We start from the raw sequence: 27,781 nt of genomic DNA, 5'->3' as shown, positions 1-27,781 counted from the left end.
GCCAGAGAGGGAGAGACAGAAAGATCTTACATCCTGCTTCACTCCCCAAATTGCTTGAGTGGCCAGTCCTATATGTGTAAAGCCAGGATCCTGGAGCTTCTTCTGAGTCACCTATTTGGTTGCAAGGGCCCAAGTAGTTGGGCCTTCCTCTACTGCTTTTCCAAGTACATTAATAGGGAGGTGGATTAGAAGTGAAACATCTGGAGTCCCAGTGCAGTAGCCTGATGGCTAAAGTCTTTGCTTTGCACGTCTGGGATCCCATATGGGCACTGGTTTGCATGCTGGCTGCTCTACTTCCCATCCAGCTCCCTGCTTGTGGCCTGGGAAAGCAGTCGAAGACAGCCCAAAGTCTTGGGACCCTGCACCTGTGTGGGAGACCCTGAAAATGCTCCTGGTTACTGATTCAGCTCCAACTGTTGTGGCCACTTTGGGAGTGAACCAGAAGATGGAAATCTTTCTGTCTCTTCTTCACTCTGTGAATCTGACTTTCCAATAAGAATAAGTAAATCTTGGGCTCGGCAGCGTGGCCTAGTGGCTAAGGTCCTCGCCTTGATCCCATGTGGCCGCTGGTTCTGATCCCGGCAGCTCCACTTCCTCTCTATCTCTCCTCCTCTCAGTATATCTGACTTTGTAATAAAAATAAAATAAATCTTTAAAAAAAAAAAAAAAAGAATAAGTAAATCTTAAAGAAAAAAAGTGAGACATCCATGTAGAATGCTACACCTAGGTGGTGAATAAACCCACTATGCCACAGTGCCAGCCCCAAAGGCATTAACAAGAATTCATTTAGGTCCCATTCCATTAGGGTTTTTTTTTTTTTTTTATGTGATTCCTTCTTCGAATTTATTTATGTTGAAGATGCAGAGACACAGACTGGCGTTCCCTGAATGCCCACAACAGCAAGAGCAAAATATACCAAAGCCACAAACCTGAATTCCATCCTAATCATTTCCCACACAGATGGCAGGGAACCCAACTCATGGCGCATATTAGTATAAGAGGCTGGATCTGAGTGAAGGTAGAACATATAGCCCTGCACTCCAATATGTGAGTTGTGGATAGCAGTCATTGTCTTTACTATACCAAACACTGTACCCAAGTGTGAATTTTGAGGGGATACAAAACAATCAAACCATTGCAGACACCTAGCAAATAAAAACAGAAGCAAGTGTGTGGTGCAGTAGTTAAGATGCCACTTAGGATGCTGGCATCCCATGTCATGATACCTGATTTGAGTCCTGATCTTTTCACTTCTAGTCCAGCTTCCTCCAAATGCTCACACTTAGAGACAGTAAATGACAGTTTAGTTTCCTGGGACCCTGCCACCCTCTTTGGAGAGCCTGATGGATTCTGGGCCTGGCCCAACTCCAGTCTTGGTGGGCATTTGGAGAGTGAAACACCAGATAAAATATCTCTTTCCCCATATCGCTGCTTTTGAAACATACAAGCAAAAAGGCCGCCAAAAGTGGGACAGGCTGTAATGAGATCATTGTTTGTTTTAGGTTTGATGAGTTTGATGAAGCAATTGATGAAGCTATAGAAGATGATATCAAAGAGGCTGATGGAGGAGGTAGGTGTTTGTCATGCTGCTCTTCTGACAGATTAATCCATCTGCGCAGATGAGAGTAGTGAGCTTGTTTTCTGGTCTGCTCCCCAGGATGCATCCATGTAGTCTCAGATCTTGCTTATTATTTTTAAGATAGCTTTGTTTTATGATTTGCTATAAAATGTTAATATTTCTCTTTAGTTCAAAAAGTAAGTTTCTGATCTCAAATTGAAAAATGAGAATACTTTCCTGTAATCTTTGTGGCTTCAGAGTTTCTAATTTTTAGAGAAAATCAGACCTACTTTTTGGTTTGATTGGCTATTAACATTGGTTTATTAATCTTATAGACCTGATTAGGTGTCATTAAAGCAGAAAAATTCGAAAGCAATGAAATAACATCTAAACATCCAATTGCTAGTGCTTCAGCTACAGCATTCTGGTTTCTATTTAATGGGAAAATTCTAATAAGAGTTTTCAGTACTTCTTAATATGTGGAAAATAATGGATATGTTCTGCAATGAATGGTTATTGTTGCACACCAGTATGACCAACCCCAAAATCCTAAGCAATCACTCTGTATGGATGAATAGCATGCAAACTATATCATAATGGAAAGCCAGGTTGTCTATATCATGAAATTCAGTAGAATAAACAGATGCTAAGTCTCTCGTGTTAAGAGCTTTCTCAGCTGACGATGATCAGATAAAGAGCTGCTGTGAACTAATAAGAACAGTTGTGTACAAGTTTAACGAAAGCATTTTAAAACATGTATTTATTCCTCCCCCCCCCCCCCACTTGTCAAACCAGGAGTTGGCCGGGGAAAAGATATATCTACCATTACAGGTCACCGTGGGAAAGACATCTCTACAATTCTGGATGAAGAAAGAAAAGAAAATAAGCGACCCCAGAGGGCAGCAGCTGCTCGTCGGAAGAAACGCCGGCGACTGAACGACCTCGACAGCGACAGCAACCTGGATGAAGAGGAGAGTGAGGATGAATTCAAGATCAGTGACGGGTGTGTGCTCCGCAGGGGCCCAGTCCCTAGATGCCAGCTTCTCCAGGCCTGGGAGGCCGGTGATGTGGCTACCCTCCCATGGGTTCTGCTGTTGTCTAACTACATACACAGAATTTCTGTGTATTTTCTCTTTATTTTCAAGATAATGTTTTAATATTTATATTTATTTGAAAGGTGAATTTATAAAGAAGAGGCGAGACAGAAAGATCTTCCATCTCCTGGTTTATTCTTCAAATGGCTCCAGTCATCACAGTGGAGCTAGTGTGAAGCTAAGACCAAGGAGTTTCATCTCGGTCTCCCATGGGTGTGTAGGGAGCCAAGGACTTGCTAGGCACATTGCCAGGAAACTAGATTGGAAGTGGAACAGCTGGTCATTGAGCCGGTGCCATGGCATTAGCCCCAATTTTCATATCCTTTAAAGCAGACTCAAGAAAATTAATTTTGATTCTTTTTAGGGTAAAGAATAAAATAATCTACGGTGCCAATGTGGCATAGTCGACTAAGCGTTTTCCTGCAGTGCCAACATCCCATGTGGGATGTCCAAGCTACTCCTCTTCCAGTCCAGTTCCATCTTCATGCCTTGGAAAAGTGGGTTGGTGCCCAGGTCCTTGGGCCCCTGGACCCACGAGGAAGATCCCAAGAAAACTCCTGGTTCTTGGCTTTGAATTGAACCAGCTCCAACAGTTGTCGCCATTTGGGGAGTGAATCAGTAGATGGAAGATCTCTGTCCTCTATGTAACTGTTGTTCAAAGTTAAAAAAAAAAAAAAATCTTAAAAAACCGAAATATTACATATGACTAAGATATTTCTCATTCGTTGACTTGTTATTTAAATAACGACTCTACATATAAGCCTCTGCTGACTTCCCTGTTGATTCCATGTCCCAACCCCAGCCTTTATAGTTCATCACAAGATGAGAACTAACTACTCACATGTGAGTAGGAAGTGCCTCACAGGCCATGACATGCAGGTGTACACACAGGTGCAGAGGACAACAAATGAAACTTCAGCTGCAGTTAATCAAATTTTTGTGCCACTCTGAATATTAAATAACTAGTAATTTCTTTTTTTCAGATTTATTTGAAAGGTAGAGTTTACACAGAGATCTTATATTTGATGGTTCACTACCTAAATTGCTACAGTGGCCATTGCTGAGCCATTCCAAAGCCAGAACCTGGAGCTTCATCTTGGTCTTCCACATTGATGGCAGAAGCCCAGACATCTCCTTCTGTTTTTCTAAGTCCGTTAGCAGGGAACTGAGTGGAAAGTAGAGCATCTGAGATAGACATTGATACTCATTTGTGATGCTGATATCACAGGTTAAGGCTTTTCCTGCTGTGCCATCATGTTGGCCCTCACTGGAAGATTTTAAATCAGACTCAGAAAGGTGCTCAGAAAGGTTTATCCTGGCATTCGTTTGGAGAACATCTTCAGAAGAAATGAGATTGGTGGTCAGTTGCAGTATTTGGGGGAGTTGATGTTGTAGATTAGGGGAAAGGAAAGCTTTGAGATATGAAGAGTTTAAGTTTTCAGAGATGATCTTTTAAGACGTAGATAAAAGTTGTTAGTAACTGATGAAATTTGAGAAATGGGAAAAACTAAATACCCAGGTTCTGGTTTGAGTTACGGGGTGGATGATAGCAGCAAACACCAGGACATGGAACAGGTGAAAGGAAATAGGTTGAACACAGGCTCAATTTTGGACATGTTGAATTTAAGGTACAAGGGAGATAACTGTGTCTTTTTTTTTTTTAAAGAGTTATTTATTTTTATTACAAAGTCAGATTTACAGAGTGAAGGAGAGACAGACGGAAAGATCTCCATCTACTGGTTCACTCCCCAAGTGGCCACAACAGTCGGAGTCAATCCGAACCAGTAACCAGGAGCATTTTCCGGGTCTCCCACACAGGTGCAGGGTCCCAAGACTTTGGGCTTCTTCGACTGCTTTCCCAGGCCACAAGCAGGGAGCTGGATGGGAAGTGAGGCTCCCGGGATTAGAATCGGCGCCCAAATGGGATCCCGGTGCATGTTCAAGGCAAGGATTTTAGCCACCAGGCCACCTTGCCAGGCCCCGATACCTGTGTATCTTAAGGCCAAAACATTATGTAGAAAACTCAGCCTCTGTTCACCTTCCAAGGAGTACAAGTGGTAAGACAATTCTCCCTTTTATATGCAGGGGAGAAAATACACTGCACTTAATATTACCCAGTGTTTCGCTCTTCTCACTAGAATTTGAACTCAGAACGATAACAAATGAATTCAGAGTTCTAAGTGTACCTTCATAATTGATGGGATTTTTTCTTGCCAGATCTCAAGATGAGTTTGTTGTGTCTGATGAAAACCCAGATGAAAGTGAGGAAGACCCACCATCTAATGATGACAGTGACACTGATTTCTGCAGCCGTAGACTGAGGAGACACTCCTCACGGCCAATGAGGCAAAGTAGGCGCTTGCGGAGAAAGATCCCAAAGAAAAAATACTCTGATGATGATGAAGAGGAGGAATCTGAGGAGAACAGTAGAGACTCTGGTAAAAATAAAATGGATCTATGTCACACCAACTGTCCACTTGGAGAACTTCTGAAGTTATGAGTTGCATTTGTTTTTGCATGATTGTTTTAAAGATTTAGTTTTCTGTTTGAAAGAAAGAAAAAGATCTTTTATCTACTGGTTCATCCTCTAAATGCCTATACTATCCAGATCAGGGCCAGGTCAAGGCTGGAATCAGGAACTCCACCATGGTCTCCCACATGGTGGCAGAAAGCCAAGTTATTTGGGCCGTGTACATTAGAAGGAACCTGAAGAAGTAGAACAGCTTAGATTCAAGCCTGCACTCCAATAAGGGATGCTGTTGTTGCTATGCCACAACGCCTGCCCCAAAGTGTTAGGAGTTCTTAAAATTTCACTCAGATATACTATAAGGTTTCTGATAAAACTCTCAGTCCTTTTCTTATTCTGTTGAAATTTTCACTTAAATTACCATCTAAGAAAATGTGTACAAATCACTCTGCTAATGCATAGTTCCTTTAAGCTTGTGATAATGATGATTCCCTGATGTTTCCAAGCCTAGTGTTTCTTAGGATTCATTCTCTAGCTGTTAAAGGGACAATATCATTTTTTTTTCATGATAGGCTATAATCAGCAATTCAGTACTTTTTTACAAGTTAGAAACAGTAGGACCTGCGTGGTGACTCAGTGGCTGAAATCCTTGCCTTACATGTACCAAGATATTATATGGGTGCAGGTTTGTGGCCCTACTGCTCCACTTCCCATCCTGCTCCCCGCTGGTGACGTGGCAAAGAGTAGAGGAGGGCCCAAAATCTTGGGACCCTGCACCTGCATGGGAGCCTCAGAAGAAGCTCCTGGCTTCAGATCAGCTCAGCTCCGGCCGTTGTGGCCACTTGGAGGAATGAACCAGCGGATGAAAGATCTTTCTCTCTGTATCTCTTTCTCTGCGTAAAGCTGCGTTTTCAAGAAAAATAAATCTTTTAAAAAGGGAAAGAAAAAAAAACAGTTAATGTTAGTATAGTTTTACCCTATTAGCTCAGTGATATACCACTATTGTCTGATCAATAGTACCCCTCCAGCAGGAGGTATCCCAGTGTTGTTCTTTCATAATTTGTTTTTTCCCAGCCAGGAATCCATGCTGGGATTACATGTTTGATTTCTTCATATCTCTCTTAATCTGGAATGTTCTTCAAGAGTTCTCTTTAATGACTTGTTTATTTAAAGAATTTATTTACCAGTACAGAAGGAGAGATAGGGATCTTTTATCCACTGGTCAACTCCCTAAATGGCTTTAGCTGGGCCATTCCGAAAGGAGCCTAGAGCTTCTTCCAGTTCTGCATGTCTCAGTAGCCCAAGGACTTAGACCATGTTCTGTTGCTTTCCTAGGTACATTAGCAGAGAATTAGATCAGAAATGGAGTGGGATGCCAGCACCTCAAGTGGAGACTTAACCTACTACCTCACCAAGACAGATCCTGTGACTTTGCATTTTTGCATAACTCATTAATTATTGTGGAAAATATTCCTCAATTTGAGTTTTTCTGTTTTCTTGAGAATCAGATTATTCATTTTCCCAGGAACGTCAGAGAAGCAATATATTTTCCAGGTCTCATTATTTTTCCATATAATCCATAAGTCTTTTGTGGTATAATACTTTGTTTTTCTGTGTTTTGTGTGTGTGTTTATCTTCCAAGATTTATTTATTCTATTTGAAAGTTGAAGTGATAGAGATGGGAGAGACAGAGACAAAGTTCTTTCATCTGCTGGTTCATTCCCCAAATGGTTGCATCTTAGGAGCCAGGAGCTTTTTCCAGTTCTTGCACATGCCAGCAGAGGCCTAAGGCTTTGGGCCATCCTCCATGGCTTTTCCAGGCTATAATCATGGAGCTTTATTAGAAGCAGAACAGCTGGGACATACACTGGCACCCATTTTAAATCCCAGCACCTCAGGCATAGGATTAATTTTCTAAACCGCCATACTGGCCCTGAAATGATCTTTGTGACTGAATAGTCTTTCTTAACAGACAATTTCACCTACTTGTTTTACCTTCCTTTAGTGATTTCATAACTCCATTAATACTTTCATGTTTACTACTCAGTTTTCTATAAGAAAGAACTTTTCCTTCTCCATATATTTATGATGTGCTATCATTATGTGCTATGGCTTTTTACTAAAATCAGCTATCCTAACTTCAGTGATTTACTCATTTAATCAACGGGACCACTTGAGCTATGGAGTAATGCTTGTTAGGTATCTGGAATACATTTGAGAACAGGGTTGAATGTGATGATTCAATGGAATTTGTGAACACTGCTGATAAACAGCTTTGGCATGATGTTCTAATCTCACTCTGATTTACTGGTCAGAAATACCAAGAGCAATGCTATTGAGTAATGAATGCTGTGATAGTTTACGTATTCCCATAGGATTTAAAAATTTTCACTCCATGTGGAGAAAAAGGGGAAATGTGCTCCTCTCACCATTTTGGTCCAGGCATATGAGTTTTTCTCTTTGAAGCGGGTTTTGGGGGGACCAGCACTGTGGCCCAACAGGGTGATCTTTCACCTGCAAATCCCTGCATGCCATATCGGTGCTGGTTCTGTTCTGGGTGTTGCATCTCCAATCCAGCTACATGTTTATGGCCTGGGAACGTAGTGGAATTTGGCCCAAAACCTTGAGTTCCATCACTCATGTGGGAAACCCACAAGAAGCTCTGGCCATGCTCTGGCTGTTACATTTGTGATCTGACAGACCCTCTGAAAAACTCCTATTATGAAGAAAAGAAAGCAACTTACAAAGATTACTGTTCATTTAGAATATTTTGTAATTGAACTCTATCTAATACTTTTAAATTTTTTGCAACCTAAGCTAGTTGACTTTTCTGGTTCAGGAGTTTAATCTTGCAGTTGACTTTCCTTTTCCTTTTTTTTTTTTTTTTTTTTTTTTTGCTTTAACAGAAAGTGACTTTAGCGACGATTTTAGTGATGATTTTGTGGAAACTCGGCGAAGGCGGTCAAGGAGGAACCAGAAGAGACAAATTAACTACAAAGAAGATTCAGAAAGTGACGGTTCCCAGAAAAGTATACGACGTGGCAAAGAAATCAGGCGAATTCACAAACGCCGACTTTCCAGCTCAGAAAGTGAAGGTAAGGATTCTCTCTGAATTGCAGAAGTTCAACAAGGTAGAAATAGACATTCTGCAGCCAAGTAAGTGGTATCCTTGAGATAAGGCCCATTATTTTGTTACTGAGCATTTAGTATTTTTTATGTGAATCATATTTGATAACATGTTAATTTTTTATAGATTTGTTTATTGATTTGAAAAGCAGAGTTACAGAAAAAGAGGAGAGAGCAACAGAGAAAGACATTGATCTTCCATCTGCTGAGCTCGGCTGAAGCCAGGAGCCTTGAATTCCACCCCCATATACCACATGGACTCCTGGCATTACAGACAGCCGCTTAACCTACCAGTCCCCACTGGGCCCCAAGATGCTGATTTTAAGATCTCAGTCAGCACTAATCTGCCATAAAAACACCAGTTTGATTCGCTTACATTCCAACTCTTTCTAATGTGCCTGGAATGGCAGTGAAAAATGGCCCACGTTCTTGGGCCTCTGCACCCACCTGAGATAATTGGCCTCTGGCTTTTCCTAGGCCTGGCCCAGCCCCATCATTTTAGCCTTTGGGGAGTGAACCAGGAGTTCTGTCTGTCTCATTCTCACTTTCCCTCTTTACTGAAACTCTTACAAATAACAAATAATCAAGAAAAAGAAAGAAAAAAAAAAAGAATGTGGACTGCCACTGTGATGTAGCATGCAAAGCTACCACAGCATTCCATTTGGATACTGGCTTAAGACCTGGATGCTCCACTGCCAATCCAGCTTTCTGCTAATGTGACCTATTCTGCTAGAATGACCCAAATGCTTGGGACCCTGCACCCCCTTGGTAGACCCAGAGAAGGCTTCTGGCTTTGGCCTTGTCCAGCAGAAGTAATTCTGTCTGTTTCTTTCTCTTGGTCTTTCTTTCTCTGTCTCTGTCTTGGTGATTGTCTGTGTCATCTTTCTCTGTGTAGTTACACCTTGCAAATAAATAAATCTTGAAACATCAAATCTCATTACTATTAACTTCAGTACTGTTAACTGGATTCTTTGTTGATCCTAGAAAATGCATGTCAGAAACACATCTTAGGAAAGTGTATTGTGACCAGGATTTACTAGTTCCTTTTTTCCTCCATTCTTGTATAACTCAGGGTATTCATTTTGAAATAACCTCTTATATCCTGAAAATCAACACAATTTCAAACAAAGTGCCTACTGGCTCTTTTCACTTTGTGTTTCCAATGATCAGAAATACATATTAGAGGGCCCGAAATGGTAACTTGGTGGCTAAATCACTTCACATGCTGCAGAATCCCATATGGGCGCGAGTTCATATCCTGGCTACTCCACTTCCCATACAGTCCCCTTCTTGTGGCCTGGGATAGCAGTCGTGGATGGATCAAGGCTTTGGGACCCTGCAACCACTTGGGAGACATGGAAGAAGCTCCTGGCTCTGGATTCAGATTGACTCAGCTCCAGCAGTTGCGGCCACTTTGGGAGTGAACCAGCAGTTGGAAGAGCTTTCTCTGTATCTCCTTTATTCTGTATATGTGACTTTCCAATGGAAAAAAAAGGGGAGAGGGAGAGGAAATAAAGAAATACGCCTTAGGGACAGACACATTGGCTCAATGGTTAATCCTTCCACTTCAAGCACCAGGATCCCATGGGCTCCAGTTTATATCCCAGCTGCTCCACTTCCCATCCATCTTCCCGGTTATGGCCTAGGAAAGCAGTGGAGTGTGTCCCAATGCCTGGGAACCCTATACCTGCATGAAAAACCTTGAAGAAGCTCCTGGCTCTGGGCTTCCAATCAGCTCAATTCTGACTGTTGCAGCCACTTGGGGAATGAACCAGCAGATGGAAGATCTTTCTATCTCTCCTTCTCTATGTTAAAAAAAAAAAAACCCTGACTTTCCAATAATAATAAATAAATCTTTAGAAAAAATATTTTATGCATTTGATTCAGCATTTGATTTTTTAAAAAACTTTCTATTTATTTGTTTTGTTTTTGTTTTATTTTTTAACAATCTTTACATAGTTAATTAGGGCACAAAGTTTCAAGGTCTACAAGAAAGTGGGTAAGACCATTATTTCCACAGTGTTTTTTTTCCTGTTTCTGGTAAAGGGAGAGACAAAGGGAGAAGCCCCACCCAGGCTCCCACCCATCCCAGCTCAAGTGGTTTTACAACAGTTATGAATTGCTGCCAATCTTGCCATTCCAAGCACGATGAGGTCGCTGAAGAATCCACTGATTGACATAGTCCATCTTAGAGTCTTCATTTGCCCAGTTTTTCATTGCCAACATATGGTTGGGCAGTTGATTGATCTGTTCTGTCCTCTTGTGATGCCAGGTGTCCTCTGCAGGTTCCAATAGACTGCCATGTCCTCCATGTGCAGCTGGTTATGTTCTCCACTTTTTAAAAAGATTTATTCATATTTGACCGTCTCTTTGGAGTAGGAGTGCTCACTTTTTTTTTATAAGATTTTTATTTATTTAGTTGAAAGGCAGAGTTAAGAGATACAAAAATCCTCCTATTTGCTGGTTCACTCCCCAAATGGCTACAATGGACAGGGGTCAGGATCTTCTTCCTGGTCTCCCACATGGTTACAATGGTCTAAGGATTTGGACCATCCTCTGCAGCTTTTCCAGGAACATTAGCAGTGAGCTGGATCAGAAGTAGAGCAACCAGGACTTGAACCAGCGCCTACATGAGATGAGGATGTCTCAACAGCTCCCTTACCCACTGTGCCATGCTGCCAGACCCCCCAAAGTAATTTTAAGGTGTAGTGTTTTTCTCTCTTTAAAATGTGTTTATTTTATTGGAAAGTTAGAATTACAGGGAGTCACAGAGTTTATATTTAATTTTTATACTATCATAATCCATATATTAAGAAATTCATTTATTTTTACTTTAAAGGCAGATTTACAGAGAGAGAAATCTCTGTGCTGGTTCTCTCCTCAAATGATCACAATGGCCAGGAATGGGCCAGGCTGAAACCAGAAACTAAACTCCATCTTGGTCTCCCACATGGGTTGCTGGGGCCACTCACTTGAGCCATCTTCCACTGCCTTCCCAGGCTTGTTAGTAAAGAGTTGGATTTACAGTGGAACAGTCGAAACTCTAACCAGTGCTATAAGGCATACCAGCATCCCAGGCATGGCTTACCCACTGTGCCATAACACTAGCCAGCCCCAGTAAGCAAGGTTTATTGAAAAATGTCAATGTGCATTTACTTATGTATTGTGTGTTGTCGTTTTCAAAGAACATTCAGTGGCTGTGACAGACTGTGGTGCCTGTCATTTACAGAAAACTTGTGCTCACTTCTGGTGAAGAGCATTGCTATGCAATTGAACTTTCTGGAATGATGGAAATAGTCTCTATGGCAATCAGTATAATAGCTTGTGGGTTTTTTGCCTATTGAATATGTGAGATGTGTCTGGTTTGACCATGGTATTGAATTTAATTTTAAAATAACCACAAGACTAGTCTGTACCATATCAGGAGACATAGAGCAAGCTGTTGTTGATATTACTTTTCTTTTTCTGTATGAGGTAAGAAGCATTAAGAGGGTTTGAGGAAAAAAAAGTTTTGTCTTATGCCTTCATATTTTTAAAAAATTATTATTTATTTATTTACTTGTAAGGCAGTGTTATAAAGAGGGAGGAACAGAGATCCTACATGTGCTGTTTCACTCCCTAGAGAGCCACAATGCCAATGTCTGCAACCAGAAGCTCCATCTGGTGGCAGGAGCCGTCCTCCACTCCTTTCCCAGGGCGTTAGCAAGGAGCTGAGTCAGAAGAGCATCTAAGACACAAACCGGTGACCAGATGGCATGCTGGCATCCCAGACTATGGCTTGACCAGCTACACTACTCCCCCAGTCTCTGGCTTGTATGGCAGCTGTATTGCAGGGGCAAGGGCAAAAGCTGAGAGACCCTTGGAAAGTTTAAATTGTATTTGTTTGTTTATTTATTTATTTTTGATTTTTATGTATTTTTATTGGAAAGTCAGATATACATAGAGGAGGAGAGACAGAGAGGAAGATCTTCCGTCCAATGATTCACTCCCCAAGTGACTGCAACGGCTGGTGCTGAGCCGTTCCAAAGCCAGGAGACCAGATCCTCTTCCTGGTCTCCCACATGGATGCACGGTCCCAAGACTTTGGGCCATCTTTGACTGTCTTTCCAGGCCACAAGCAGGAAGCTGGATGGGAAATGGGGATGCTGGGATTAGAACCAGAGACTGTATGGGATCCTGGCAAGTGCAAACAAGGACTTTAGCCACTAGGCCACCACTGCAGGCCCTGTTTGTTGATCTTTTTAAGATGTATTTATTTGAGACAGAATTACAGAGAGACGATAGACTCGGCGATCCTCTGTCAGCCAATTGATTGAAACAACGATTGGAGCTGGGCCTCAATGAAGCCAGGAGATAGAGGCTTCTTACAGGTTTCCCACATGGGAGGCAGGGGTCCAAGCACTTGACACCTCTACTTTCCCAGCTGCATCAGCTCAATCAGAAGCGAAACAATGGGGATTTGGTCTCATGCCCATATGGGATTCCACCATGGTCTCAGCTTATTGAAATAGTCCCAGTCAAAATGGTGATGGTTGGGAGTAGGGCAGTAAAGTGATGAAAAGCAATTAAGTTGTCAATTTATTGTTGCATAGGTAAAGCAAAGGACATATTGTTCAGTTGGATGAGAGCAAGAAAGGAGTGGAGTATAATAGAGCAGCTGGAATTGCACAGTTAGAAACTAAACTGCTGGACGCTACAGGGCCACAGCTTTTTACGAGGCTTGTTTATCACGAATTCAGTTTGCCTCACTTTGTCTTTGAAATGTCTGTTTTCTTATCCAAGCATAGATGTCAACTCTGATACTCAAGTCTGGTGTTTAATGGTTGCCTGAAAGCAAACTGTAGATGGTACACAAAACCTTGCCACTAGGTGAGGTCACCTATGATATAAGTGAAGATACAGAAGAAATGACCTCACGGATCACCGGAGCGATTTAATACCGTATGATAGGAGTTAACAGATCCTTTCAGATGTACAGAATTCAGTATCGATTTTTAGTTTTTTCTTTCAGATATATTTACAAGGTGCCTTCATTTTAGAACTAGTAGGGAAATGTTTGATAGTTTATGACCAGCCTGTCTTTGTCTAATTTGAGAATTGCCAGCCTTCTGGAAACCTGCGTTTTGCTAAAGATTTTAGGCAGAATATGCAAGGAATCATATTGGGCCTTGTTTCAAAAGTGAGAAGAGAGAATTTAGTCCCACTCTTAAGGGAAATATTTACATACAAGCAAATCTGAAAGCAGTACATGGGATGAGTATGGGGAAGCAAAGAAGAATTACTTAACTCTGCGTATGGTTATTTACCCATGCCAATAGCTTAAATGTGCTGTTTATTCTAGAGAGCTATATGTCCAAGAACTCTGAAGATGGTGAGCTAGCTAAAGGATCAAAGCGCTCAGCTCGAAAGCGAGGCCGAAGTACAGATGAGTATTCCGAAGCAGAGGAAGATGAGGAAGAGGAAGGCAGACCATCCCGCAAACGGCTGCACAGAATTGAGACAGATGAGGAGGAGAATTGTGACAATGCTCACGGAGCTGCCGAGCCCCCTGCCCGCGCTGGCCAGTCCAGGATCCTTCCCTCAGAACACGAGGGCACCAAGAAGCCCTACCGGATAGAAAGTGACGGGGAAGAGGACTTCGAAAACGTGGGCAAAGTTGGGAGCCCACTGGACTATAGCTTAGTGGACTTGCCTTCCACTAATGGACAGAGTCCTGGCAAAGCCATTGAGAACTTGATTGGTAAGCCAGCTGAGAAGCCTCTGACCCCCAAGGACAACAGTACAGCCAGTGCAAGCCTGGCCCCCAATGGGACGAGTGGAGGGCAGGAGGCAGGGGCCCCGGAGGAAGAAGAAGATGAGCTTTTGAGAGTGACTGACCTTGTTGATTATGTCTGTAACAGTGAACAGTTATAAGACTTTTTTTTCCCATTTTTATGCTAATTTATTCCATGGTAGCTCTCACACCAGCGGGCCAGTTATTCAAAGCTGTTTAATTTTCCTAGAAAACTCCTACGGAATGACTTTTTAGAAGAAAAATTTCAACAGACCTTGTATTCTTTCTGTGAAATGACCAGTTTCAAACTTTGAAGATAATTGCTGTAAATTCCTTTTGATTTTCTTTTTCCAAGTTCATGGTCCTTGGTAATTTCACTCATGAAAAAAAAATCTTATTATAATAACAACAAAGATTTGTATATTTTTGACTTTGTATTTCCTGAGCTGTCCTGACTTTGTGGGGGAAAAAAAAAGGTGGATAAGAATGCATTCCAAATCTGTGAGGGCCCAAAACCGAATTTAGGGGTGGGAGAAAGCACTTGTGCTTTAGCTTTTTCATATTAAATATATATTCTATTTAAGCATTCATGGCATAGGTGATAGTGAACAGACTGATCAAAAGTTCAAGTCTGTACTGTTGAGAATTGTAGATAACATTCATACATAAGTCATTTAATAACAGCCTTCGTGAAATCAACTTGTTTACTATTGGAGATAACCACGCTTAATAAAGAAGAGACCATGAAAGACCATCATTAAAAAAACAAAAAAACACCTTTAACCTAAGTTTCTGTTACAATGGAGTTTCTTGTTTTGTTTTGTTTTAATCATCTGAAAAGCATTTGTATAGCAAAATGTATAATGAAGCTTTGACAACCACATTGTGCTAGGAACAAATATTTTAAAAATAGCTTTATGCTGTGGTTATCTGGTGGCCTTGAACATACTGTATCTGATGGAGAGTTATTAGTAAAATGACTGTGGTCCTCCTTAAGACTCAGATGGAATGTAAACTTCGCCTACATTGTAACTCTTGTCTTCTGGCCACTTGATGTTTAAATATCTTGTGTGTCATTTTCGAAGAAATACATCTATATAAAAAATACAAGAAGAGATGCTAAGCTGACAATGGTATTTTAGCACATTTCAAGATGGGGAAGGGATTTTCAGGTGAATTTTAACTGGTCTGTTCTTGCCCTTGGTATCTACTTCAAATTGAAGTCTACAAACAAAGCAGTTCCTTTGGGAGGTTTTTAGTTTGTGTATGTGTGTGTGTGTGAGTTGTGTGTGTATGCATGTCTGTGTGTTGGAATTTCCTATCTGCCTGGATATATTAGCAGGGTTTGAATGTAGTTTTTGGCCTTTGGCCATTAGACTTCTACTAAAATTCTTTAATAGTCACACAACCAACATAGAGATGAGTGAGAACTGCTAATATACTTCATAGGCACCACATGCATTTAAAATATCTCAATAATTTAATGAAAAAGAAGCCTTTGTTTCCAGAAAAGGTGGTTTGTAACTAACTAAATACTTAACACATGATAATGGACACTAAAATGTGAGCTTTGTCTTACTTAGTTTCTGTTACAGCTGTAAAATTTTGGGCAGAACCTTAACATTGTATAGAGTGTAGCACTTGTATTCAACCTTTCCTGTCCAAATCTGAAACCTTCAACCAGTACTTCTGTGAATACCTTTGCCCTGGGATTTGGGGTTTTCTGTTCCAGTGTTGTGTCTGTTGCCGGCAATGGACACAACTGTATCTGCTGCTGGCCCAAGGAACTTCATTGAGTTTTCTTCCCAAATTATACATTATATGTGCTAGTTCGTGTATAGGAAAGCACTTCTCTTTTTTATTATTAAAAAGCTGGCATTAGATTTACATTATAAATACCTCTGTAAAAACTTAATGCTACTCCTTTTTCTTCCTCAACAGGTTTTGCCCTTGAATCATATATTTTGGCCTTGAAAGTTTATAGCTGTTGTTTTTCAGTCATCATGGGTTGTTGTGTTTAGCTTTAGTTTTGTAGTTACCCACCCATTCATATTTTTTGCTTTGACTCTAGCAATGTGTATGTATTTGCATAAAAAATTAAAATAATGAAAGCAGCCTAGAAACAGAATGCACTGATAGCAAGTGGTTCCAAGCAAGTTAAGAATTTTTGTGTTTATTTTGAGATAATGTTCCACTGGAAGGGAGAGGAAACAGTTTCAGAGATGGTGAAGCAGGGCTGTGAGAGGAGCCACGCCCACTTACAAAGCTTCCAGTCCAGCTGGGTTTTTTGTTTGTTTGTTTGTTTAAGCTAAAACTTTTTACTACCTACAACAGACAAGCAGTACAAAAGATTCCTACTAGTGCAAGGTAAGTGGTTCAAACATGCAGGCGGCCTTTCCTGCTACCCGGTTTCCCTCTCACATGTTTAATCCTGCAGTTGGGTACAGCCACTATCAAGTAGCAGCTCCCCCATGTGCCCTGTCTCTACCTCTAGACGCACCAGCTCCTGCTTCCATCCGTTAGTGCTACTCCTCATTTAAGCAGGTTATCACTAAGATTAAGTGGGTAGATAGTTACTTTCATAGCACTCCTAGTGTGAAACAGTTCTTTTTGCTCTTCTGCTATAGAAAGTCCCGGGTAATTTTTTTAACAGTCAAGACTGTGTATTCCATTTAGCAGATGTCCTGCTGCCATGGGACATCCTATGCTGCTATTTATCAGAGTTGAGGTGAAGTGTTGGCTTCAATGGGTATATTCCTTTCAGCGTTACAGTGTGATAAAACTGGTTAACCATGGTCCATCTACCGCAGTTGTAATGCAGCAGCTGATATGTACAAGTGATTACTATGCAAGTCAGTGGATTGTAGCTGATTGAACTTTGGAGAGTTAGAAAGTAGTTGTGCTGCTTGGCATTTAGATCCAGTCTCAGAGAGTGTGTCCACTGAAATACTCTCTGAGAAAGTTTTAGATAAGAACCATTACAAGAAAACATAAATATTTCCCTATCTGAAAGAGAATACAATCATTAGGAACTGGAGAAAATACAGGAAATTAATAATTCTAGGGTGTAGACCATCTGGGATGCTTATTAGAGCATTAGCCATGGACTTAGTCAGTAGCTCCTTGTATATGATCGAGCCCATTAATAATTTACGCCCCCTTTGTTCGAAATACAACAACAATGGATTCTTATCATGCTCTGTATTTTATAGCAGGTGTATTAAGGGGAAATGTAGTTTAGTAGTCAGAATGTTCAATTTCTGTAAAGCTTTGAAAAACTAGCCAAATTTTTATTGTGCAGAAGCTTTGTATTAAAATACATGTGAAAAGGATTCAAAGTATATGTTTTGGTTTTGTGCATTTGCGCTGATCAAAGAGTGGTGTAAAACGTTTTTAATTGTTGGCACATAACTAAAAAATGGTGGCAGAGGGATTTTCAACAACATGCATGATGCTTTGAAGTTCTGCTTCCTTGACACCCTTTCCAGTTGGTCAAGGTTAGCAGCTTCAGAGTGCAAAGGTTGACATTCATGTCTGCTGGAAATCTAACAAGCAAAAACAGCAGGGGGACTGCCAAAGAATCGAGAAGTTCACATGCTAATGAAGTTAGTGAAAAAACATTTTTAAAATTAATTTTAAAAGGATATTACACACTGTCCAGATTCCCTTTTTTCATTGATGGTGATATGCCATAATAAGATATTATGCCATGCCATATTAAGGCGTTTAAGCAAAGTGCATATATTGCAAAATATGGACATTTACTTAAAATCATGGGGAAATGTTAGCTATTTTTAATTAGTATTGATGGAATTTCCTTTGGGGGGAATGCATTTTTAGTTCGTTTTTGTGAACATAAGAGATGTTAAGCATCCACTAATTTGTTCTACCTGACAGCTACTAACAACTTAATGAATCTACAATTTTATGTTTAGAAAAACACATGAAATCCATTCTTCACCAGTGGAATAGGTGAATGATGCAAACTGTTTCCTCACAGATACCATAGAACAAATATTCAAAGATCACATCTTTTCTTAAAAGCTATTTTAGCTATTGGAATAATTATAAATGAATCCATCATTAGGAAAGTCTAGAGAGCAATAGTTTCTCTTGTTTGACACTTTCGTATTAAATACCTGATTGTCCAGGAAACAGAATATGCATAGCCTGCCCACATACTATAGTCAACCTCATCCTCACCTGTTTAACATGATTCATTATTACTAAACTTCCTTAGAATATATCCCATTCCTGGTTTATCCACCATTTGCAGTATGTACCTGTAAACTCACCATGGAAAAGGCAAGCTGAGTTGTTTTTCTTTGTTTCCATATCAATCCCAAATGGCCTTTGTTATTAATGTATTTAAACTGGATTATTGTTCTTACCTGTTAACATAATGATTTGCTTTCAAAATATTTCACTCCAATTTAAATTTTCTTAATTATTTGAGTGCCAAGAACTTCTCAGTAAGTCTGAAGATATGCTGAAGGTAGATCATTCCTAAGGAAGCAAGCAATTGTAAGCCAAACTATAGAAAGCTTGGTGTATAGCCACTGTAGATTGTATATTCAACGGTTTTTTGGTTTTTTGTTTTTTTACTCACCCCATTCCTCTAAGAAGTTTAGAGTAGAATCTCCTTAGTGGAATTTTGAAATTTTGATCATATAAACTGAATTTTTTTCCATTTTATATTTAAACCACTTTGGGAAATGCTATAAGTCCAATTCTGGCACATTATAATAATGGTTTCAATTAATAAAGATGTTATTTTTACTTTAGTAACTAAGATGTCTATCTTATATGTAAGTTATATAAGACTGCTTAACAAATTATTAGATTAGAGTAGAAATCTATTGAACTCTTAGACGTTTGAATGAGAAACATTTTTAAAGGAACTACAATTGTGTTTTTTGCCAAACCGGTACAAGCTAGAAAATGTGCTAAGAACTGAATAATCTGCCTTGTTCTTTTTGCCACTGGATGATGTAAGTTGAGAATGGATTTGTTAACCCTAACTATATTTTCTTGACTTTCATCAGTTTCTTAAAAAAAAATCTAATTTATGTGTTTTGGAGTCTTGTTTGATCTGTATTTATTGAATTCTGGTTACATACCAGAAGTCTGCATGTTACGCTTATGGACAGCCAGAACACAGTCATGGGGGAACTTAATGCCTCAAGATTTTCTGAATCATTTAACTTATTTTGTATGTAGCAAAAAAAAAAAAATTTATTTTGCTTGAGAGTCACTTTTTTTTTATAACTGTACAGCTCTTAAGGGATGGAAAGTGGGAAAATACCCTAAAATAGGATGTAGATTTTTACAATTGTGTTTCTGCTAGAACATCTACAGGTGCATTATGTAATTAAACTTAAAATTGTTTAAACATTTGTTTCATGGTCTTTTTCATTTTCCTGTCCTTTAGCAAAGTTGATGCATGTTAGTACTACTGTATGGACAAGGCTTGAAATTAGACTAAAACTTCTATCTTCAAAGCTTTAAGATCATTGCATGAAAGGCATACATACATGTAGAAACATACATATATACTCAGACTTAAATTAGATTAGTGTAAATGGATTTTCAGAATTGGAACCGCTAAAAAAAAAGAGCCCAAATTTGACAGTTACAAGCATACTCTTTCAGTGCATGAGTTTTGTGATACCTAAATAGGGTCTTCTCGATGTTGGTCTGGTGTTTTGTTCTCTTACCAAAGTAACGTCTTGATAATGGTATCTGAATTGTAGCTTGTCCAAAACTACCACGAGGTTTTATGTGCACTTTGAAAGGGATGTCCAGTGCTGGATTCGGTGGGGTGGGCCAGGGCTTGTCCTGGTTTCTCTTCATCTATAAAAGAAAGGCAGGCTAGAACTGTTCCATGTGGTTACTCAGTAGACTTAATTCCATGGGAATATTTGCTGAAATCATGGCAGGAAGGCGAATCAGGTTCAAACTTCACACACACCCCCAATTACTTGATAAATATTTTGAGATCTTGTAGAACTGCTGACTCTGTCAGTATTTTTACCTGGCATTTGTTAACCATATTATATAATCGCTGCCTTTGTTGAAATGCCAGTACATTTTGCCATCTGATAATTTTACCATTCTAACTCCTCACCTTTGTAGCACAAGTGTATTCTTGTAAAGAATTGAATTTGTCTAAATGCATCCTAATTTCTAATCTACCTTTGTCTGTTGTCAGCTAACATAGGAAGGCAATTGTTACCCTTATCCATTCTGAGGTAAATACAAATTCCAGATCAGAATTTGTGTATGGCATATTTTATAATTTAATTTTGATCTTAAAGTAATAGCTGAAATTCAGTGAGTGGTTGGTTAGAACACCTCTTGGATTTTCAGACTTGCTTGTATGAAATACTTTATTTTCCTATGCATCAGAAGAAATTATTCCTAGAATAGCTTCTCAGAATATTTTGGCTCCAGGAGGTAAGATCTAAAGCAGAATCTCCACAGTTAGCGTAAAAACTAACTGTGAAAGTCCTCAAGACCGTGCTGTTAGTCAAATAGAAAAAGTTGGGGTGCTCTGTGTCACATGATAATGTACTGCATGCACGTGGGGGGATCTGAAAACTGGAAATGTGATTCTGCTAACACAAAAACAGTTCTGTGCATAAACACATATGGAAATTCCTGATAGCTTAAGGCTTCCGGGAGTTAAATGCAGTGTAAAGCACCTAGTGTGTTAGAATTGCAGTGCATAGTTGTTTAAATGCAATATTCCTTGTAAGTGACAACCAAACTATGTTGTGGCTAGTGCCAGTATTTTTGTTCATGGAATGTTCAGTGTCTCATCACAGTATGATCAGATCTCTTGATGTTATAAGCCAGGCCTAAAGCCATTTTATAGCTGTTGGCCTACTTGTGTAACTTTTTCTTTTAAAATGTTTTATTATACTTCTGTCATTTCTTTCACTTAATATATGTCAATTGTCATAATAAAAATTTAAATAATTTGATGTATTTAGCATGATGTCTTTGCAAACTTAATTTGATTTTACATTTTTAATCATCTAGGAATATATTAATTTTCCTTTCACTATCTACGAAGTTAATTTGCAAGTGTTTCAGTTTCATCAAGCTAATGTTTTCTGGTTTTTTTCCCACTTTGAATAATATGAAGAGAATAGATTTTTCTATTTTTCATAATTCCTGAAATAATTTTAAGGTCATTTACCAACTAAGTAAATTGGATAATTAGAGAACTGTTCTTGGTTTCTAACTTTAGCCCTGGGATAAATTATGCATGAGTGAAGCCATGATATGTGTGTGTGTGCGTGCGTGTGTGCATGCCCATTGGATCAGAATGAGACTATAGTGCAGTAGGCATATGGGAAAAATTTGCAGTGCATTCTGTGGAAAGAAGTTTTCTAACTAATTTTCAGACTGAGTTTCTTCTATGACTAAGAGGTGTTTGGGCAGACTGAAGTGACATTTGGCAGGAGTATGGTAGATCAACACATTCAACACATTAGTCCACATGACTTTAATGAGACTTCCCAACCCAGAGCAGGATTCATCTATTCCTCTGATAATTTTTCCCTATTCTTGAAATACTGTGAAATTCACCTTGAACACATTTTTAACGACAAACTAACTGAACCCTCATTATTTGCTATTCTGTTTGCAATACAGATTAACTAGCAGAGGCTTTGAATCACAATAAGACTAGTCCATGCTGAGAAGAAATGTTCAGCTACAATGTTTCTCAGTGATTTATTTTAAATTTCTCACTTTAACAGAATCCACTAACTGGAGGTGATGTCCAGTGTTGGAAGCCACAGGTGCCATCACTGGTAGCACTGCATTATTCACAGGATGAGCCTTTTCTGGAGTAGAGAGCAGGGCTTAGAACATGGCTGTCAGCCTACATCTCTGAGATTTTTCCACCATGTGCATACATTTCTACCTTTGATCTCAGCCTAAAAGCTGAATGCGGCTTGCAGATACATTTTTAAAGATGTGATTGCTGTAGAATACATTGATCATGTAGGAGAGGTGGCATTGTTGAAAGTACTAGAGGGCCTGGCATGGTAGTCTGGTGGCTAAAGTTCTCACCTTGTATGCGCTGGGATCCCATGCAGGCTCTACTCGTTTCCTGGATGCTCCACTTCCCATCCAGCTCCCTGCTTGTGGCCTGGGAAAGCAGTCGAGGATGGCCCAAAGCCTTGGGACCCTGCACCCAAGTGGGAGACCCAGAGAAGCTCCTGACTCCTCACTTCGAATTGGCTCAGCTCCCATTGTGGCCACTTGGGGAGTGAACGACCAAAAGGAAGATCTTCCTTTCTGTCTCTACTCTTCTGTAAAAAAACACTTAACTTTCTAATAAAAACAAAATAAATCTTAAAAAAAAAAAAAGATGAGCATCAGTCAGTCATGGTGAGAGAGTCTGAAGAAGAGGCCTGAAGCTCCAAAGATACCACTCAAATTAAAAGTGGTTCCAGAGAAGGGCGGAAAGGAGGAGCCACTTCTGGGATTGACAGTGCAGGCACAAAGGCTCAGGGCCCCAAAGGTGGTAGCAATATAGAAAGGTTAGGCACGTTCTGTGTGAAAAGCATGGCAAGATTATGGAAGCCAGGGAAAAAAGTCTGGGGTGAAATTCATTGAAGTGTGGCTGCACAATATAGTGAAGAGACAGCCAGACAAGGGCATGACAGATTGGATGACCAGAGCGTCCATGGAAGGACCATTTCAGGAATCAGCACCGGCCTCGCCTGTGAGATGGATAAGCCTATGTCAACAGAACCCAGCACTTAAGACAAAATTTGGCTACTATATTATTATGGTTGAAGGAAGAAGATAAAGTCATGAACAAATTTGAAAAAGGAAGAGGCCCAAAGCTGGTCCTTCCAAGGTCCCAAGGGGTTAAGCTCTTTGAGATGTGCCTTCTCCCAGGCTGCAGCTCTTAATGGGAACCACAAGTTCAGAATGGACTGATTCTCTGCCTCTAGAGTAGCAAAGAGGAACAGCCAAGTTCCTGGGTTGGAAACTTAATCCTTATGGCCACCATGCTGAGACATGAGTACATCATGAGAGGTCTCATGAACAGACGAATGCCATGATTGACAGCCTGGTTTAGTGTAGATGCAAGATTGGCTTGCTTTCCTTCCCTTTCTCCAGCATGCTCGCCCCCTCTTCTGCCTTTAGCATGTGGTGCCAGTGGTAAGACTCTCCAGATGAAGCCCCCTGAACTGTGAGCCAATAAATCTCTGCTCATGATCAAGTATTCGGTCTGTGACATTCTGGTGTCATGGCACCAAATGCACTAAAGCAGGTCTGATCATCTCATCCGAGGATACAGCCAGTAATCCAGGAGAGGAGCCAGCAGCCCCGATGGCCTCACCCCCTCCCCGCCACCCCCCAAGGGCTCTTTTGTCAGAAAGGTCCCTGAGTGGATGGACTCAATGATGTCACTTCAGCGCAGCTCACCAGGAGGCTGAGATGTCACCCCCAGGGCAGACATTTCGTTTAGAGCAAGGCCCAGGCAACTGGAAGGTATGAATTGAGGATGACATAAAGCAGGTTTGTTTAGGTGGGTGGTTGGTTTGTTTTGGCTTTGATTTTTTTGAGAGAGAAAGGTTTTCTATCCACTGGCTTATTCCCCAAATGCACGTAGTAGCCGGAGCTGGGCTGGTCTGACGCCAGGAGCCAAGAGCAGCTTACAGGTCCCCCAAGTGGATGCAGGGGCCTAAGCCTCTGCTTGGGCCATCCTCTGCTGCCTTCCTAGGCATGTTAGCAGGGAGCTAAATTGGAAGTGGAGCAGCTCCCATATGGGGTGCTGGTGTTGCAAATGGTGGCTCTACCTGCGGGGCCAAAATAACAACACCTTTTAAGCATTTTTAAAGATTTAGTTTGTTTGATAGGGAGATAAGGAGAAACCAAGAGAAAATCTTTAGTCCTAATAGCCAGGAATTTTCCTCCAGCACAAATAAAGCCTCTGTGTATCACAAGACTGTGTAAAAACAAAGACTTGACTGAGCCATGTTTGTCTTGCTAGTCCATGGTGTTCTTGTCTGCCGGCTCACTCCCTGAGTGCTTGCCAACAGGGAGCTGGGAACTCAATCCAGGTCTCCCACGTGGCAGACTAGATGTCAGTTCCTCGTGCTATCACTGCTGCTTCTCTGGAATGGAACTGGCAGGAAGCAAACCAGGAGCAGGACCCAGGCCCTGCACCCAGGCATTCCCATTACAGTGAAACAGGCTTCAGAGAAGGAGTTGGGAAGTGTTCACTCATGCTCTATTTTGTGGATCACTTGATGAAGGATTATTATTAGTTCTTCTATAAATATTTGGTAGAATTACCACTGATTCATGTAGTCTTGGGCCTTTTTTTTTTAAATTACTAATAAAGTAACTTGTGTATTTGTTATAGATCTGCTCAGATATTGTATTTCTTCCTGAATTAGGTTTGATACTTTGTGGCTTTCTAGGAATTTGCTCATTTCATTTAAGATATCAAAATAGTTTGCATACAATTGCTATTTCATTTGTTTTGAGAATTGTTTATGGGCAATGAGTCAATTCCTGGCTGCTTTGCAAGATTATTTTTATCTTTGGCTTTTGACAGTTTGACTATGACGATTCTGTATGTTGATCTTCACAATTATGCTGGGTGGAATATGTTTAGCCTCTTAGATACAGATTCATGTATTTTAATCAGATGTGTCAGGCTTTCTGTCACATTTCTTTCTGCTGCTTTTTCTCACTCTTCTCCATATGTGTTATGCATATGATGGTGTTCTCTGGGTCTTAGGGCTCTGTTTATTTTTCTTCATTCTTCTTTGCATTCTGTTCCTGTATATTTTAAATTGACTTATTTTTATGCTTGCTGATTTGTCTCTTCTGCTGCTGGAATTTGCTACTGAGTCACACTGTGCAAATTCTCATGTCAGTTACTGCACTTGCGAGCAGTGGAATTTCTCTTGGGCTCCTTTTTATGACTTTTCTTTATTGACATGCTCACTATGTTAATACATCATTTTTTCAACTTGCTTTGGACATTTCTTTTATGTCTTTGACTGTCTCTATAAAAGCTATTGGGGGCAGCATTTTGACACAGTAGGTTAAACTGCTGCCTCTAATGCTGGCATCCTGTAACAGCACTAGCTTGAGTGCTGGCCCCTCCTCCTGGGATCCAGATCCCTCCTGATGTGTCTGGGAGAACAGTGGAAGATGGCCCAGGCACGGGGGCCCTGCCCCTCTGGCCCAGACGGGCTGTTGCATATGCAAAATCTCACTCTTTTTCTCTCTGACATGGTGTTTTTCAAATAAATAAATTTTCAAAAAGATAATTATTTCAAAGTCTCTAATAATTGCAATATCAATGCTCTCTTGGGTCAATTTTCTTTTTTCCTTGTGAATTGGCCTTTTTTTTTTTGAAATTTTTTTCATGTGCTTCATGTTTTCACTTAAAATGGTGCCTTCTAAGTAACAGGATGCAGCCCCCTAAATGAGGATATCCTGGTCTTCTGTGATGCCGACCTGCCGGGACTTGAGCCCTTGGGCCGTCCTGCTGCCTTCCTCCCCGGCATGTCAGTGGGAAGCTGATTCCTTTGAAGATATGTTTGCTTAAGTACAAAAAACACTCCATACATTTCTCCTGTTTCTTACTTTGATTTCGTTACAGCCTCTCCAGCTCCCAACTCCAGTTCTCACTTCCAAATCGCCTTCTCAAGGGAGTTTTCTGGAGAGAGACCCTGTACACCCCTCTGCTCTGGCTCTGGCCCTTGTCATTCCAAGTGATCAATAATTGACATCAGCTTGTTTCCAGCCTCCACCACTCAACCTACACAAGACAATCATTCCATTGTGGAAACGATTCTCTGGGCTCTTGGAGATCACACCTGACTTCTTACTTCTGTGATTTTTGTGTTTTCTGGGATCCTCTCCTATCTTGAACATGTTGCAGATACCTGAGGTTCAGTTCTGAAAAATCTCTTCCTCCTCCCTGCACAAGCCCGACCTCCCGTTTCTATATTAGCCACTCCCAAATTTCACCTTTCACGTTGCTGTCTCAACACCTGCATATCTAAACATCTTACTGACACTAGACCTCAGGTGCCTCATAGGCACTTCAGGTATAGTATCTGAAATTTGAATTTGTGAGTTCTCAACTAAAGGTATGCCTCTTCCCCCTGCCACACACCATTTAGATATATTCTTTCCCAATTCTTCCCTTAGTCTTTCCAACCCAACAGAAGGCACAGCCAGCTATCCATCTGGTCAGGCTACAAAGCTGAGAGTTGTCCAGTGTTTCCTCCGTCCTTCTACATTCAGCCAAATCAGTCAATCCTGGGCTGTCTGTTCATTCTGCACTGCCTCCTCCAAGTTCAAGTTCCTGTCCTAGCTAGTATATACTCTAAAGGGTGAGCCTTTGGCCTAGAGGTTAAGATGCTGGCTGGGGCTCATCAGAGTGACTGGGTCCTAGTCCCAGCTCCATTCACAGTTCCAGCTTCCTAGGCGGCAGCAGGTGATGGCTTTAGTGGTTGGATCCCTTCCACCCACACAGGAGAACCACACTGAGTTCCTGCTTCCTGGTTTTGGCCTGGCCCAGTTCTGGCTGTTACAGACATTTGGGGAGGAAATCAGTAAATAAGATTTCCCTCTACCTCTAAAAAAATCAATCATATCAACTGATCAATCAGTTTAGGCCCAGCATGGTGGTTCAGTTGACTCACCTTACAAGTGTAGAGATTCCATATGGGCACTGGTTTGTATCCCAGCTGTTCCACTTCCCATGCAGCTCTCTGCCAGTGGCCTGGGGAAGCAGCTGAGAATGGCCAGAGGCCTTGGGACCCTGTAATGTTAGTGATGACCACTGCCCGCCTGCCCGCTGGTGGAATAATATCAGCAATTTGTCCATCGTTGTAACAGAAGCTTTACTAGAAAATCTGCTCCTAGGCACCCTTCGTGCAGAGCAGAGGGAAGAAGGAGGAAGCGAAAAGGGAGGCTGAGATACATATTGAGGAGTTTTATACTCCCCTAGAGATGTGGGCTGGCAAAGGGGCTGTCTATGCCCTAATTAGGTAAGGAATGTCACTCAGCTGTGTCTTTGGTTGGCAGGAATCCTGCCAGGCCGGTGACATAACTGGCTTCTGTGGCCCTTCCTGTTCCAGGTTGAAGCCTGTGAGACAGGCTGGGTCCGGAGTGGACCCAGCCCCTTGCCTCCAGCGCCCTGGGTAGCCATCATGCACCTGCATGAGAGACCTGGAACAAACTTCTGGCTTCAGATCTGCTCCGCTCCGTTGTGGCAGTTGTGGCTATTTGAAGAGTAGACCAGCAGATAGAAGATCTCTCTCTCTATGAATCTGACTTTGCAATAAAAATGAATAAATCTTGTAAGTAAAAAACCATAACTATAGTTAATTAAAATTCAGTGAGTTACTGAATTTTCTTCTTTGCAAACACGTCTGAATGGTTTAAATGAAATGAAAATCACCAAATGCTAATAAGCATGGGGAGCAACTAGAATTAATTAATATTTATTTAACAGAACTGTGGAATGGTAAAAACAAAACAAAAAAACCAGCTCAGAGAGCCCAGTGCGGTAGCCTAGCGGCTAAATTCCTGGCCATGAACTCGCCAGGATCCCATATGGGTGCCACTTCTAAACCCAGCAGCCCCGCTTCCCATCCAGCTCCCTGCTTGTGGCCTGGGAAAGCAGTCGAGGACGGCCCAAACCCTTGGGACCCTGCACCTGTGTGGGAGACCTGGAGGAAGTTAATGGCTCCTGGCTT

General features: G+C 40.9%; 1 protein-coding gene and 1 pseudogene across 4 annotated transcripts in view; both read left to right on the top strand.

Annotated features, from left to right (window-relative positions):
- The window catches only part of RSF1 (remodeling and spacing factor 1), a 115,780-nt gene extending 101,004 nt beyond the window's left edge, over positions 1-14,776 (top strand). For 3 of the 4 annotated variants that reach the window (XM_058663643.1, XM_058663645.1, XM_058663644.1), the window contains 5 exons: positions 1,503-1,576; positions 2,357-2,561; positions 4,870-5,090; positions 8,026-8,214; positions 13,587-14,776. In XM_058663643.1, coding sequence (XP_058519626.1) covers positions 1,503-1,576; positions 2,357-2,561; positions 4,870-5,090; positions 8,026-8,214; positions 13,587-14,158 — 1,261 coding nt within the window. In that variant the 3' untranslated portion in view covers positions 14,159-14,776. Of the gene's footprint in view, positions 1-1,502; positions 1,577-2,353; positions 2,562-4,869; positions 5,091-8,025; positions 8,215-13,586 lie in introns of all 4 variants that reach the window. The other variant, XM_004589858.3, reaches the window with a different exon arrangement.
- Positions 14,777-15,770: 994 nt separating this feature from the next.
- On the top strand, positions 15,771-22,848 carry LOC118757594 (peptidyl-prolyl cis-trans isomerase NIMA-interacting 4-like; annotated as a pseudogene).
- The last annotated feature ends 4,933 nt before the right edge of the window (positions 22,849-27,781 follow it).

Source organism: Ochotona princeps, chromosome 4 (assembly GCF_030435755.1).
Source record: "Ochotona princeps isolate mOchPri1 chromosome 4, mOchPri1.hap1, whole genome shotgun sequence".
Taxonomy (NCBI): Eukaryota; Metazoa; Chordata; class Mammalia; order Lagomorpha; family Ochotonidae; genus Ochotona; species Ochotona princeps.
The sequence above is the reverse complement of the archived record's forward strand: the minus strand, read 5'-3'. Positions and strand labels throughout refer to the sequence as shown.